General features: G+C 45.5%; 1 protein-coding gene across 3 annotated transcripts in view; it reads left to right on the top strand.

Annotated features, from left to right (window-relative positions):
* The window catches only part of TBXAS1 (thromboxane A synthase 1), a 230966-nt gene extending 223152 nt beyond the window's left edge, over positions 1-7814 (top strand). For all 3 annotated transcript variants that reach the window (XM_056342010.1, XM_056342008.1, XM_056342009.1), the window contains 3 exons: positions 2270-2407; positions 5239-5401; positions 6034-7814. In XM_056342010.1, the coding sequence (XP_056197985.1) occupies positions 2270-2407; positions 5239-5401; positions 6034-6108 (376 nt within the window). In that variant the 3' untranslated portion in view covers positions 6109-7814. The remainder of the gene's footprint in view (positions 1-2269; positions 2408-5238; positions 5402-6033) is intronic.
* The last annotated feature ends 6033 nt before the right edge of the window (positions 7815-13847 follow it).

Here is a 13847-nt window from a genome sequence, read left to right as displayed (position 1 = left end):
AAGAAAAACTGGCTAATACTGGTATTTCTGAAGGATTTTTTTACAGTGGATTGGCCAAGATTGCTTGCTTACCATTCTTTACATCCCCCGAGGTTAGAGGATGGAGCCATTTTGCAGCAGGACTGGCCTTAGAAAGCCAGAGGCTGCTGCTTCCATATGCCTCAGTCTTCGGGGATACAGAGAAAAGACTTACCCTAGCCAGTTGGTCATTAAAGCCCTGATCTGTAGAAGGGTTGCACATTCAGAAAGCTGTATTTCACATGTATGTTTGTTTAACTTGGACCCCTGCCGCTTTGCACTTTGTGCTGTGTTATAATAGCTAAGCTAATGGCTACATCTTTAAATTTGAAAATTTTGCCCCAATTCACACAAGACTGATTTTACTAAGTTGTATTGATGAACTGAAAACAAGGGGAAAATAAATTAGAAAACTCTTTGATGTCAAATTTCCAAGTTATCATGAGCATAAGAGCTGATGTTAAGAATGGAACTTTTCAAAGTGGTCAGCCAGTTGCACTGCTTCTCGTGAAGCTGGGGGTAAATTCACATGGCTGGAAAGGAGCCAAAGCTGAGTTTGCTGTGAGAGCCTTTGAAAAATTTACCCTACAGTTCCAAGCACCTTAAAATAATAGAGCTTAAAATCATATTCTCTTCCATATGTTCACAAAGATTGGAAGTCAAGATTTTGTCCATGGACATCTGCAGGATTGTTCAGAGAGTAAATGTCGAAGATACTTGCTCCTGGATGAGATGACTGGGCTTTACTATGTTATACATGGTATGCAAGTGGAAATTGTTTCGCCACTTAAAAGCATCAGGGATCTTTGTGTTTCAGCTGAAACACTGGGAAACAATCAGTGTTTGTCAGATTGGAAATAAAACGGGAATGGAGCAAAACTTGTTCCAAAGTTTCCGTTGGCATTGTCAGCGGTGTTTATTGATCTGGCTTTTACTCGGATGGATATGAAATGGATAGGACAGCCCAGTGCCTCGGAAAGATTCTAATTGCCTATGACAAGGATAATGCTGAGTTAGGGGAAAATTCAGTAGCAGCCAAGCTTGTTATAAAATGAGTTGGTTTTTTTTAATAGATGTACTTACTAGCCAGACAACTTTCTTCCCGAGAACTCATGTTTCCACTATCGCCAAATTCATATAAGGATGAGAAGAGTGGCTTGTCAATGTGTTTTTTAGCATGCCAGTGTCTTGTTCCAGGTTCGGAGCCTCTGTTATTTATTTGTCTATGAGAAGGAGAGAGATGGGTGACAGCAAGGAAAGAATGTGCTCCTGTAATGGTACCAGACTGACAGACCTGAAACTGAAATCTTTGTTCAACTTTGTAGGCACAGCGCAGGGAGTAGCAAAGGGACCTCCTTGCACGTTGTCTTGCCCCTGTGCTCCCAGCTGGTGCCAGGGCATAGCCCCTAGGCTAATAGCACAGCACCTGCCTGGGTCTGGGATGCTTTGGGATCTGCAGCAACCACCAAAGCACCAAAAGATCTGGATCAGGATCTGCCCCCACACATGTACACTGACACACCACTTTTTTTACAAGATCTACCGACCCAAGCTCAGCTTTGGCAGGCAGCTTTTCTCAGTCTTCTTGTCACAATTATGTTCCTAAGGACAGTCCTTGGCACCTATCACCACAGGGTGGGAGGAAACTGGAGAGTTTTGTTGCTAACATCATGCCTATCTTTGATGAGTGTATGTGAAATGCAGGTTTCCAAGGCTTGTAAATTGGTTATATTTTTCTAGCAGCAGCTGAACACTTAGCCCTAACATTAAAACCATCCCTTACTAAATTTCAGGTGCTGTCCCAACATGGGGGAGCTTCTCAAATAAACAAACTCAAAACTATATTTGTTATCATTTTTTCCTAAAAGCAAATGAGCATGTTCTTTCTGCCTTTTATTAGAGGTAACTGAGAATTTAATCTGCAGTTCTTGTAAAAAATGAGTCTAAAACCAACATTAGCAGCAAAATTACAATTTAACAGTTAACATTTTGGAAAACTGTAAGCAATGAAGTGCTTTACTGTGAAAAGGACAGAAGCTGACCAGCTGGGTTGGAGCTGTGTGCTTCTAGGTGGAGGTGATTGTAACCTGGGAAGACATTAGCATCAGCAACAGTTGCTGTACTTATCTACTGGGGAAGTCTTACTCCTGAAATTGCAGGGACAGTCCAGCTGAAGAGGTTGACTTTTATGGTTCCCTCCTGCTGTGTTTTTACCTTTATTAATCATCTGGGATACATGACACTGTTTCAGGTTCACTCGGGAGGCAGCTAAAGACTGCATAGTGCTGGGGCAGCGTATTCCAGCTGGGGCTGTCATTGAAACCGCGGTTGGACATCTCCACCACAACCCTGAGTTCTGGCCAGAGCCTGAGAAGTTCATTCCCGAGAGGTATGTGGAGTGATGCTTTTAGTTCTTAGGTTGAAGTCTTTATTTGGGCCTGTTTAGATCGAAGGCCTGCCTTAAATGCTGTTTCACGCGTTAGGGTGGACACAGGACTCCAGCCTGTCCAGTGGAGATGCCAGGTCCTGCTGCTCCTTCACAGCCACAGTCACCCCCTCTTCACCCGAAACACTATTTCCAGCAAGAGGAGCACAGTTTAATTTGGAACATAAAAATATGTGATGTCTACCAAATCAGACAAGAGGTGATAGTAATGCATCCCTCAGAGAGTGCAAAGTTTGGTCAAAGTTGAAATGTGGTGCAGGTTTTCAGACCTGTTTCCAAATTAGGTGCTGCAAGTAGTGTGGCCTTTGGATGCAGAAACTGAAGTGAGACAGTATATTCACCGGGACGAGGTACCCAGGAAACTCGTCCAGCTCCTGGCTGGTTTAGAGCAGCCTTTCACTTGAGATCTTGTAATGGTGTGGATACACAGTGAGTGGGGAACCTACCCCATCTCCCACTGGGAATTTGCTCTCTGTCCATAAGTTAGGATCCTGGGTTCTTAGCTCTGCTTAGCAAGACATACTTTCACATGGAGCCGAAAGCTGAATTCCCTTCAGCCGGGGGAGGTGCGGGGCACTGTCAAATTGTGGGTTTGTACCCTGCCCTACCTTAGAGATGCTGAGTTGAGCTTACAGGGGGAATTTCAGTTGATGTGGTGTTTTGTGGAAGAACAAATTAGTTTTGTGGGATGCTATACTTTAGGCTGTTCTGTGGGCAGCTGCATTTTAAGCTACCACTGTGTTGAAAAGTCTAGAAGAAAAAAAACCTGCATGCTCCACAAACAACTGGGTGTGAGGCAGGCAGCCCAGAACCATCTTTGCCAGTAAGACAACACATGTACGGTGTAGGTGGGTTTGCCCAGTGCTCCTTCTGGAGCAAATATTGGCATATGCTCTATCAGACACCTTAGGCCATGACAAAGAACAATGCCAATGTTAGAAAAGCCCAGAGCTTTCGTTGGGGAGGAATCTTAGCAACAACTGGAAGTCTGGAGTGGTGTTTAGCAATGCTTATCTAAAAATGCTGTCTTAATTGTTTGTTCACCACTTTAACTGTAGTATGAAAGCACATTACAGGGTAAAATGGATAGTGGGGGCTTCAGTCCCCTTGACTCATACGGTGCTGTTTGTTATGAATTGGAGATGAATTCTCTTTTGAAATCTCCCGGAGGAATGAAGCATGATTACTAACACTCTCCCCCACTTGTATCAGTTGGTAGTGTTAGTAAGAATTATAAAATAACAGCTTAACAAAAAATTAGTTTTCAGCTACAGGCTTTTCCCCCCTAATATTTTGTTTTGAAATCTGCCTCAGGAATAATACAAGGGAGACTAAATTTACCAGTATGATAAATGGGGGTAAGCAAGGCAAGCATTGCATTAACCTGTTTGCATGGAATATGCAACAGCGCTCAGTCCATGAGTTAATGGTCCTTCAGTTGCAAATTACGGGCTTCTATAGTACTGCGGCAGTAGCCCAATCTTATTTAGGATATCTGAGCATGAGGGTGGGGTTAGCAGAAATACACAATACTATTTTTTTCCAAACCTCAAAATACCCTGTATTACCTCTCTCATCTCTTTCTACCCTGCGTGAGTTTGCTGGGCCTTTGTAGTCTAAAGTTCTTGCAAATTGTATCCAAACAGGCGATTTTCAGGGATGACCCTATACATGAAGGACAGGACCTTAATCCACATATAGAACTGGAAAAGTAGTTCTGTACTACCAGAACAGCTCCAAATACCTTATGACACAGGAGGTCTATGTAGATTTACAGGGTAATGCCATCACTGAAAAGGTTTCTTTTTTTTTAAGGAACCACTCTGATCAGTGACTCAGCACAGGCCAGATGAGCTTCACCTTGTTGATTATGCATTGGCCCTAATAACTTGTGCTGACTCAAACTCTGTACTCTTGTCGGTACATATTCTGTCCAGTATACATCCATCTTTGCATATGCTGGCAAACAGATTTTGCTTTTTTCCTTTGGACTGCTGTTCAAATAGAAATTTTGTTTCCTTCCTTGGGGGTGGGGGTGCGGGAAGAAAGAAAAAACCCTCATTTCTAATGGGTTGGGCAAGTATTTTAAAGCTGGGTAGTTGATGCAGATCTGCATAACAGACTGTCACATTAATCAGTCGTTTCAATTGGACTGAGGTACTTCAGCTCTAAGAACAGAACTGTCTGCCATTTCAAGGTTTCCCAACTGGGAACCTGGTCTTTTTGTGCCAAGAGCAGAAAGAAAGGCTTTACTGAATTGTAATAACAGTTTACTGTGGCCTGTCCAGTCCCATGAGATTTCATCTCCCCTTGCAAGCTTCAAAGAGAAGTTCCCGTTGATCTGCATCTGTGATGCACAGCAAAGAAGCGGTGTTGCTGCTTCTAGCTAGTTCACATTGCAGCCCATTAGTTTCCTCTTAGGTGTAACCTCTCCCTCATACGTGCAAATGTCTATGTGGCTAGCTTGTCTGCACCTGAAGTTATCATTCTTCTAGGCATCTTCATGAACTTAAAGCAATTCACTGAAGACAGATTGGAATTAATACTAATGTCTCCGTCCCCTCCTGGCATCACCAACTGACAAAGGCTGATGGCCATAAGTCAATTATCTGTTTACTTAAGGTTGTCAGCCCCATCAGGACATAATCTGCCAATAGTCCCTTTGATGTGTCCATTAACAATTGAAACAATCACCTTTTGATATGTAAATGAAAAACGCGGAATCAGGAGTAAAAAACATTTATTGGACTGTTTTCCATCTCTGCACCTTCTAGGTTTACAGAGGAGGCCAAGAAGGAACGACATCCCTTTGCATACTTGCCTTTTGGGGCAGGACCCCGTGGCTGCATTGGCATGAAAATGGGTTTGCTGGAGACAAAAATGACTCTGCTGAGGATTTTGCAGAAGTTTAAATTTAAGACCTGCCCAGAGACTGAGGTTTGTACGCGTAGAGGCTTAAAGGCCACACTTACCAACTTCAGGCAGTTGACAGCATGTCCTAGACAGGATGACTGACTTGCCTTTGTGAATTTCTCTTTGTTTGAGACAACTGCTAGAGCCACTTCCATAATAACGAGGGACAAGAGGCCTGGACTGCATGTTTTAATCAAAATGTGATCTAACCTTTATGCTTTTTCCAACAAAACAAAGTTACACAGCCCTGCCTTAGTGAAGAGCAGTCTAGCAACACTGCAGTCGAAATACCTTGATTTATACAGGGTAAGAACAGGTGTACATCTTTCCTGGGATCTCAGCACTTTTAGTATATGCCTATTGCTATATAAATTGCACCTAGCACTTACTCAGCAACTCTAGAGTTTACAGAGTTAATTTTTTTCTGTTCAGATCTACAGTATAGCTGGGCAACCACTGCCTCAGCCTCTGGCTGTAAATTCTGTTTAATATTATACTACCACAGCTGACTGTAAAACAAGTACTTTACAGCTTCCTCAGTAATCCTGGTATGGATTGATCCCCCAGCAAAAAACGTCTGTCTGTATGTGGGGGTGTTATACACACATAAGCAAATACATACAATTGTACATAAGATGCTCTTTTTTTTCTTTTAGATTCCTTTGCAGCTGAAATCAAAAGCCACACTTGGACCGAAAAATGGAGTCTACATTATGCTAGAATCTCGCTAAATGAAAATGTACATCCTGAAGCCTCCTGGGATGGGACCCTTTGTTCAGTGACTCACTGGGTATAATCATTTTTCAAAACCCCAAAGACAGGTAGGAGCCTGTCTCATTGATGGTAGATGTAGTAGATGCTGCCTCACTGCCCTCTTGTGGGAGAGCCTCCAGTCACTTTTATCAATGAGACATGGGCTTCACGGTCTTTTTGGTGGTTTTCAAATTGCTGTGAATAGTATCTGTGGAGAAGCATCCCACTTTCACTTGCTTTTCTACATTATGCTTTCTTTCACTCATCTTTGAGAATGCTTTCTTCATGCTCAAGTTCAATAAATGGAGCAGATGTTAAGCATACACACACTCTAAAATATATTTTAATTAAAATTGTTTCTCTCACATATCCTTTTCATGCACTTGTAAGTCCATGCTCTAGAAAAAGTCCAAGAGACACCACAGTTATAGCAGAAGACTTGGGATCCAGCGCACTGGATTTTATCACGAACTCCGCTAAACACCAAAGCTGAGTTTCCTGCACAATGCTTAATCTCTCCCTGTGTCTGTAAAGCGGAAGGGGTTGCACCTTCTTCGTGCTTTTAAAATGATTTCAAATACACTTAGATCAACAATTTGCACTTGGCACATTGCATTGACATGACTGAAAAGGAATGAAGAGTTCCCCTGCTTACCAGTTAAGTTCCAGTAATAAGACCAAAGAAATGAGGTGACAGCCATTTTGCTGGCTGCTGAGCTGCGGTTGGAAGGGTGGAGAAAAAGAAGATACAAATTTAAAGAAAGCAAGAGGACTGGAGGAAATTTAAGGGTAATCAGAAGGTGCTGGTACAACATCTGCTTCAGGTTGAGACCTTTTCCTTTCCAGCCATTGCAGTTGGCACCATCTTTGCTGGGTCATTGACTCAAGGAAATTGAGTGCTGCATGCACTAGAGCCAACGGCAAAGGAGTGGGTCCAGGATCATCAGTCTCAGCAGCTCTCTTGATTCCTTATGTGACCCTGGCGCAGGTCACATCCCACGTGCCTCACTCCGCTTGGGAGGGAACTTGTCCGATTGCCAGCTGCAGCAGCATCATGGATCCATTCAAGCTGCATGACTGTGCACATGCATCTTCACAGCCAAGGTGCCTGTATGCTTCCACTCTTCACATTCCCTCTGTGCTCTTAGTGGAGCATTGGACAGCAGTGATCAATTGACCAGAAAAAATCAACCACCTTTCCTTCATTGGGCACCACAAACTGGTTGGTTGTACAACTGTGCTGGTTTTGGCTGGAATAATTTTCTTCTCAGCAGCTAGTATGGGGCTATATTTTTTGGATTTGTATTTTGTTACTGCTGAGCAGGGCTTACACAGAGTCATGGCCTTTTCTGCTTCTCACCCCACCCCACCAGCAAGTGGGCTGAGAGTGCACAAGAAGTTATGAGGGGACACAGCCAGGACAGCTGACCCCAACTGACCAAAAGGATATTCCATACCCTATGACACCATGCTCAGCATATACAGCTGGGAGAAAGAGAAGGAAGGGGGAATGTTCGGAGTTATGGCATTTGTTTTCCAAGTAACCATTACGTATGATGGAGCCCTGCTTTTCTAGCGATGGCTGAACACCTGCCTGCTAATGGGAAGCAGTGAATGAATTCCTTGTTTTGCTTTGCTTGTGTGTGCAGCTTTTGCTTTACCCATTAAACTGTCTTTATCTCAATCCACGAGTTTTCTTAGTTCTACTTTTCCAATTCTTTCCCCCATCCCACTGGCAGTGGGGATTCAGCAAGTGGCTGCGTGGTGCTTAGTTGCTGGCTGGGATTAAATCACAACAACAAAACCATGAGAGGAGATGGTCTCAGTCTCAGGATCCTTTTTTTTTCTTAAAAAAAATAAAGAGATCTATAAATATATATATTTTATAAATAGCAATTTTTTTATGGCACTATGAAAATAAGGAAGCACATTTTTGTTCTTTGCAAGTGTTGACCTTCTGCCTGCTGACATATTCTGTTCAAGGTTTCCTTAGGTACAGCGTCTTTTTTGGTGGCATGCACAGAGAAGTGTCATTGGCAGCAGGAGGAAGAGACTGACTGCTCAGCTTCACTGCAAGGATTGCTGGAAGGAACCATCTGCTCACTGATCCCTAGCTAGTTCTCCAGTTTCTCTCCAGCAAGCACCTTTTTCTGTCTTCATCCCACATGCTGCCTTAACACTGATCAAATTACTGTATCTTGCTCCTACCTGAAGGTTTTGTCTTTCACTTTTGTGGGACTCTTTTTTTTTTTTTTTTTTTCAAACCAGAACTGTACAGGTAGTAGTAGTGAAGTACTGATCAGGCAGTCTTGGAATTCCTTCTGTTTCCACGGAGCACCTCTGGCGTACTAAACAGAAGTGCCCTGTTACAAACACACTGATTATATGAATTACTGATGGAGTGATTGATATTTATTCGAAAAGCAACACACTGTATATACCCTAGTTTCTACATGTTATCCATCATTTTTGCATCTTGAAAATAGGATGCTGGCAGCTGATTTACTGTACAGCTTATACATACAAGTGGCAAAAAGTTGGATGGGCCCTGCCTAAAAACTTCTCACCTACCTGAATGAGCAGGAAGCTCATTCCAGTCTGAAGTCAGCTGTCAAAGGCTTGTTTGTCCCTTCAAAATTCTTTTATTGTTTTTCTTCCTTACATGAATTAGCAAGTTGTTGTGTAATTTATTTTTGAGGAAATACTCCAAGCCTAAATCAGGCTTTGACCTTTCTTCCATGTGCTTTTGTACGGACTGTTCTACAGCTTCTCTCGATGCTGTTTATATCCTCAATATTTATCCAAGAAAGTGCCACTGATGTGTAGAGTAGTTGAACGAGTCATATTCCTGTGCCTGAACAGAGCATAATCATAGAATCATAGAATGGTTTGGGCTGGAAGGGACCTTAAAGATCATCTAGTTCCAGCACCCCTGCCACAGGCAGGGACACCTTCCACTAGACTAGGTTGCTCAAAGCCCCATCCAGCAAGACCAGGGATGGGTCGTCCACAACTTCTCTGGGCAACCTGGTCCAGTGCCTCACCACCCTCACAGTAAAGGATTTCTTCCTGATATCTAATCTACCCCCTTCCAGCTGAAAGCCATTTCTCTTTGTCCTATCACTACATGCCCTTGTACAAAGTCCCTCTCCAGCTTTCTTGTAGGCCCCCTTTAGGTACTGGAAGGCTGCCGTAAGATCTCCCCAGAGCCTTCTCTTCTCCAGGCTGAACAACCTCAACTGTCTCAGCCTGTCTTCATAAGAGAGAGGTGCTCCAGCCCTCTGATCATCTTCGTGGCTCTCCTCTGGACTCACTCCCACAGGTCCGTGTCCTTCTGTTGGGGGCCCCAGACCTGAATGCAGTACTCCAGGTAGGGTCTCATGAGAATAGAGAAGAGGGGGAGAATCACCTCCCTCAACCTGCTGGCCACGCTTGTTTTGATGAAGCCCAGGATACAGTTGGCTTTCTGGGATGCAAACGCACATTACTGGGTCATGCTGAGCTTTTCACCCACCAAAACCCCTAAGTCCTTCTCCTCAGTGTCAATCCATTCTCTGCCCAGCCTGTAATTGTGTTTGGGATTGCCCTGACCCATGTGTACAACCTTGCACTTGGTCTTGTTGAACTTCATGAAGTTCATATGGGCCCACCTCTGAAGCCTGTCGAGGTCCCTCTGGATAGCATCCCTTCCCTCCAACGTGTTGACCCAACCGCACAGCTTGGTGTAATCAGCAAACTTGCTGAGGGTGCATTTGATCCCACTGTCCCTGTTACCAACAAAGCCATTAAGCAGTGCTGGTCCCAATACCAATCCCTGAGAGAAAAAATGAGACCACTCATCACTGGTCTCCACTTGGATACTGAGCTGTTGACAGCAGCTCTTTGAGTGTGATCATCCAGTCAATTCCTTATCCACCAAATGTTCCAGCTGTTAAATCCATGTCTCTCCAGTTTAGAGACAAGGATGTTGTGTGGGAAGTGTCAAATGCTTTGCAGAAGTCTGGGTAGATGCCATCAGCTGATCTTCCCTTATCCATCAATTCTTTAACCCCATCATAGAAGGCCACCAAATTTGTCAGGCTTGATTTGCTGTTAGTGAAGCTATATTGCCTGTCACCAATCACCTCCTTATCTTCCCTGTGCCTTCGCATAGTTTCCAGGAGGATCTGCTCCATGATCTTGCTGGGCACAGAGGTGAAGCTGACTGGTTGTAGTTCCCCAGGTCTTAAAAATGGGGGTTATGTTTCCCCTTTTGGAGTCAGTGGGAACTTCACCAGACTGCCACAGCTTCTCAAACATGATGGACAGTGGCTTAGCAATTTCATCTGCCAGTACCCTCAGGACCCAGGGATGCATCTCATCAGGTCCTATGAAGCTGTGCACCTTCAGATTCCTCGAATGGTCTCAAACCTGATCTTCTCCTACCATGGGTGGTTTTTCATTCTCCCAGTCCTTGCCTTTGCCTTCTGCAACTTGGGTGGTATGGCTTCACTTGGTGAAGACTGAGGCAAAAAAGTTGTTGAGTACCTCAGGCCTTTTCCATATCCTGAGTAACCAGGTCTCCTGTTTCCTTCTGGAGAGGGCCCACATTTTCCCTAGTCTTTCTGTTATCACCGACGTACCTATAGAAGCTTTTCCTGTTGCCCTTGATGTCCCAGGCCAGATTTAATTCTACCAGGACTTTAGGTTTCCCAACCTGATCCCTGGCTACTCACACAACTTCCCTGTATCCCTCTGTAGTGGGTTTGCACGGTAAGGTTTTGGTAGCAGGGGGCACTACAGGGGTGGCTTCTGTGAGAAGCTGACTGAAGCTTCCCCTATGTCCAGTGGAGCCAATGCCAGCCGGCTCCAAGATGGACCTGCTGCTGGCCAAGGCTGAGCTAATCAGTGACAGTGGTAGCACCTCTGTAATAGCATATTAAGAAGGGGGGAGGGGGGGTCCTAACCAAAACCATTTTACCAGCAGAAGAGAGGAGTGAGACTGTGTGAGAGCAACCATGCTGCAGACACCAAGGTCAGTGAAGAAAAAGGGCAGGAGGTGCTCCAGGCGCTGGAGCAGAGATTCCCCTGCAACCCGTGGTGAAGCTCGTGGTGAGGCAGCTGTGCCCCTGCAGCCCATGGAGGACCCTGCACCAGAGCAGGTGGATGCCCAAAGGAGGCTGTGACCCCATGGGAAGCCCACACTGGAGCAGGCTCCTGGCAGGACCTGTGGCCCCGTGGAGAGAGAAGCCCAGGTTAGAGCAGGTTTGCTGGCAGGACTTGTGACCCCACGGGGGACCCACGCTGGAGCAGTGTGTGGAGAACTGCAGCCTGCAGTAAGGACTCACGCTGGAGAAGTTCATGGAGAACTGTAGCAGGGCAAGAGTGTGAGGAGTCCTTCCCCTGAGGAGGGAGGAGTGCTAGAAAGAACGTGTAATGAACTGACTGCGAACCTCATTCCCATTCCGCCTGTGCCACTGGCAGGAAGGAAGAAGAGAAATCAGGAATTAAGTTAAGCCCAGGAAGAAGGGAGAGGTGGAGGGAAGGTGTTTTTTCTCATTTGAATGGTAGTAAATCAAACTAATTTCCCCAAGTCGAGTGTGTTTTGCCTGTGATGGTAACTGTTGAATGATCTTCCTGTCCCTGTCTCTACCCACGAGCCTTTCATTATATTTTCTCTCCCCTGTCTAGTTGAGGGGCGGGGAGTGATAGAGCAGCTTTGGTGGGCACCTGGCATCCAGCCAGGGTCAAGCCACCACATCCTCCCAGACTACCTGTCCTTGCTTCCACCCTCTCTAGGCTTCCTTTTTGTGTTTCAGTTTGTCGAGGAGCTCCTTGTTCTCCATGCAGGCCTCCTGGCATTTTTGCCTGACTTCGTTGGGATGCGTCGCTCCTGAGCTTGGAGGAGGTGATCCTTGAATATTAACCAGCTTTCTTGGGTCCGTCTTCCTTCCAGGGCTTTATCCCATGGTCCTCTACCAAGCAGATCCCTGAAGAGGCCAAAGTCTGCTCTCCTGAAGGCCAGGGCAGAGAGCTTGCTGTGCATGCTCCTTGCTGCCCTGAGGATCTTGAACTCCACCATTTTGTGGTCAGTGCAGCAACGCTTCCCTTGAGCTCCACATTCCCCACCAGCCCCTCCTTGCTGGTGAGAACAAGGTCCAGCACAGCACCTCTCTTCATCCGCTCCTCTATCACTTGGAGAAGGAAGCTGTCGTCAATGTATTCCAGGAGCCTCCTGGATTGCTTGTGCCCTGCTGTGTTGTCCCCCCAACAGATATCAAGGTGGTTAAAGTCCCCCATGAGAACGAGGACTTGTGTGAGGCTGCTCCTATCTGTCTATAGAGGGCCTCAGCTGCTTGGTCTTCCTGGTTAGGCGGCCTGTAGCACACCCCCGCTATGTCACCTGTCCCTGCTCCTTACCCATCTTCAGGTGGAGCTCCATGCACTCCAGCTGGTCATTGACACAAAGGGCAACACCCCCACCTCTTCTACTCAGCCTGTCCTTCCTAAAAAGCCTGTACCCTTCCATTCCAACACTCAAGTCACGGAAGTCATCCCACCACTTCTCTGCGATGTCAGTAAGATCATAGCCCTGCAGGTGTGCATGTCTCAAACTCCTCTTTTTGTTCCCCATGCTATGTGCATTTGCATCTCTGCATTTAAGCTGGGCCCCTGATGAAGCTGACCTACTGGCTGGAGTGGCCATAATTCCTTTGTACTGCTCTTCAGGTGCTCTCCTGCTGACCAGGCTCTGGGCTTCTACTTCTGGCACGGGCGTCAAACTGGTAGGAGTGGGATGAATTGGTGTTCCCCTCCCCTGGTATCATCTTGAATACTGTGTTGACTCCACCGGTAAAAACCAACACCGCAGTGGCTGCAACTGTACATCACATTTTACAGGGTTGCAGACTGCACCAAGAGTCTTTCCCAGGCGCTTCTAAGTTGAACATGGATAGTACGTGCGCAAGTAAACTCACTTGGGTCTGGTCTAACATTTTTTCATCTGTCCTGCAAAGTTTTCTGGTTAGGAGGTATTGGCTGTTTTCACCTGTTTGTACTGTTATGGAATAGAGGAATTATTTTTACAGCTGTGGGCCAAGTCAGAGTTCTGGAAATGCATCATCCCTTGTTCTACATGCAGGCCTAGCAAGACAGCTAGAGAAGTAAGACAGACGAAAGGCTGCCAACTTTGTAGTAACGTAGGAAGAGCCCCAAGCCATTTCCTCCTTTTAAACAACAGCTGCTGATAGTCAACAGACACTGCATAGACATTTTACCAGGACACTTGATGGTGCTGGCCCTCACCCTGGCTGTGTGGGCTCAGCAGCACACCTAAAGAGTGCGCTGTGTCGAGGGACCTGTGCTGCTCTAGCCCCCTGGAAGCACACATTTGCAAAAAACAAGATGAAAACTGGCAGCAGCTCTCCAAACCTGGTAATAATCTGGTGATATCATGTTAATCACAGTGCATTTGTGCACCCACATAACATGGTCCCAAACTGATCCCAAGCAGAGCTGGCTTCAGGATTCATTAAAAAAACCCACAAACACCAAACTACCAAAAACCCCAAGTTTTTTTTTTTGATGTTGCAACATCAAAACATAACTTTATAACCTTAAGTTGTGGTGACTATCAGCATTTCTGTATGGCATGCTTTAGTCAACAGCAGTTGAGTCTAGGGAGGAACAAGGAAGCTGATTTAAAATAATTTCTCTCCCCTCAGAAACAGTAAGTGTG

The sequence above is a fragment of the Falco biarmicus genome, chromosome 5 (genome assembly GCF_023638135.1).
Source record: "Falco biarmicus isolate bFalBia1 chromosome 5, bFalBia1.pri, whole genome shotgun sequence".
Taxonomy (NCBI): Eukaryota; Metazoa; Chordata; class Aves; order Falconiformes; family Falconidae; genus Falco; species Falco biarmicus.
Note: the sequence above shows the minus strand (reverse complement) of the source record. Positions and strands in the feature narration are given on the sequence as shown.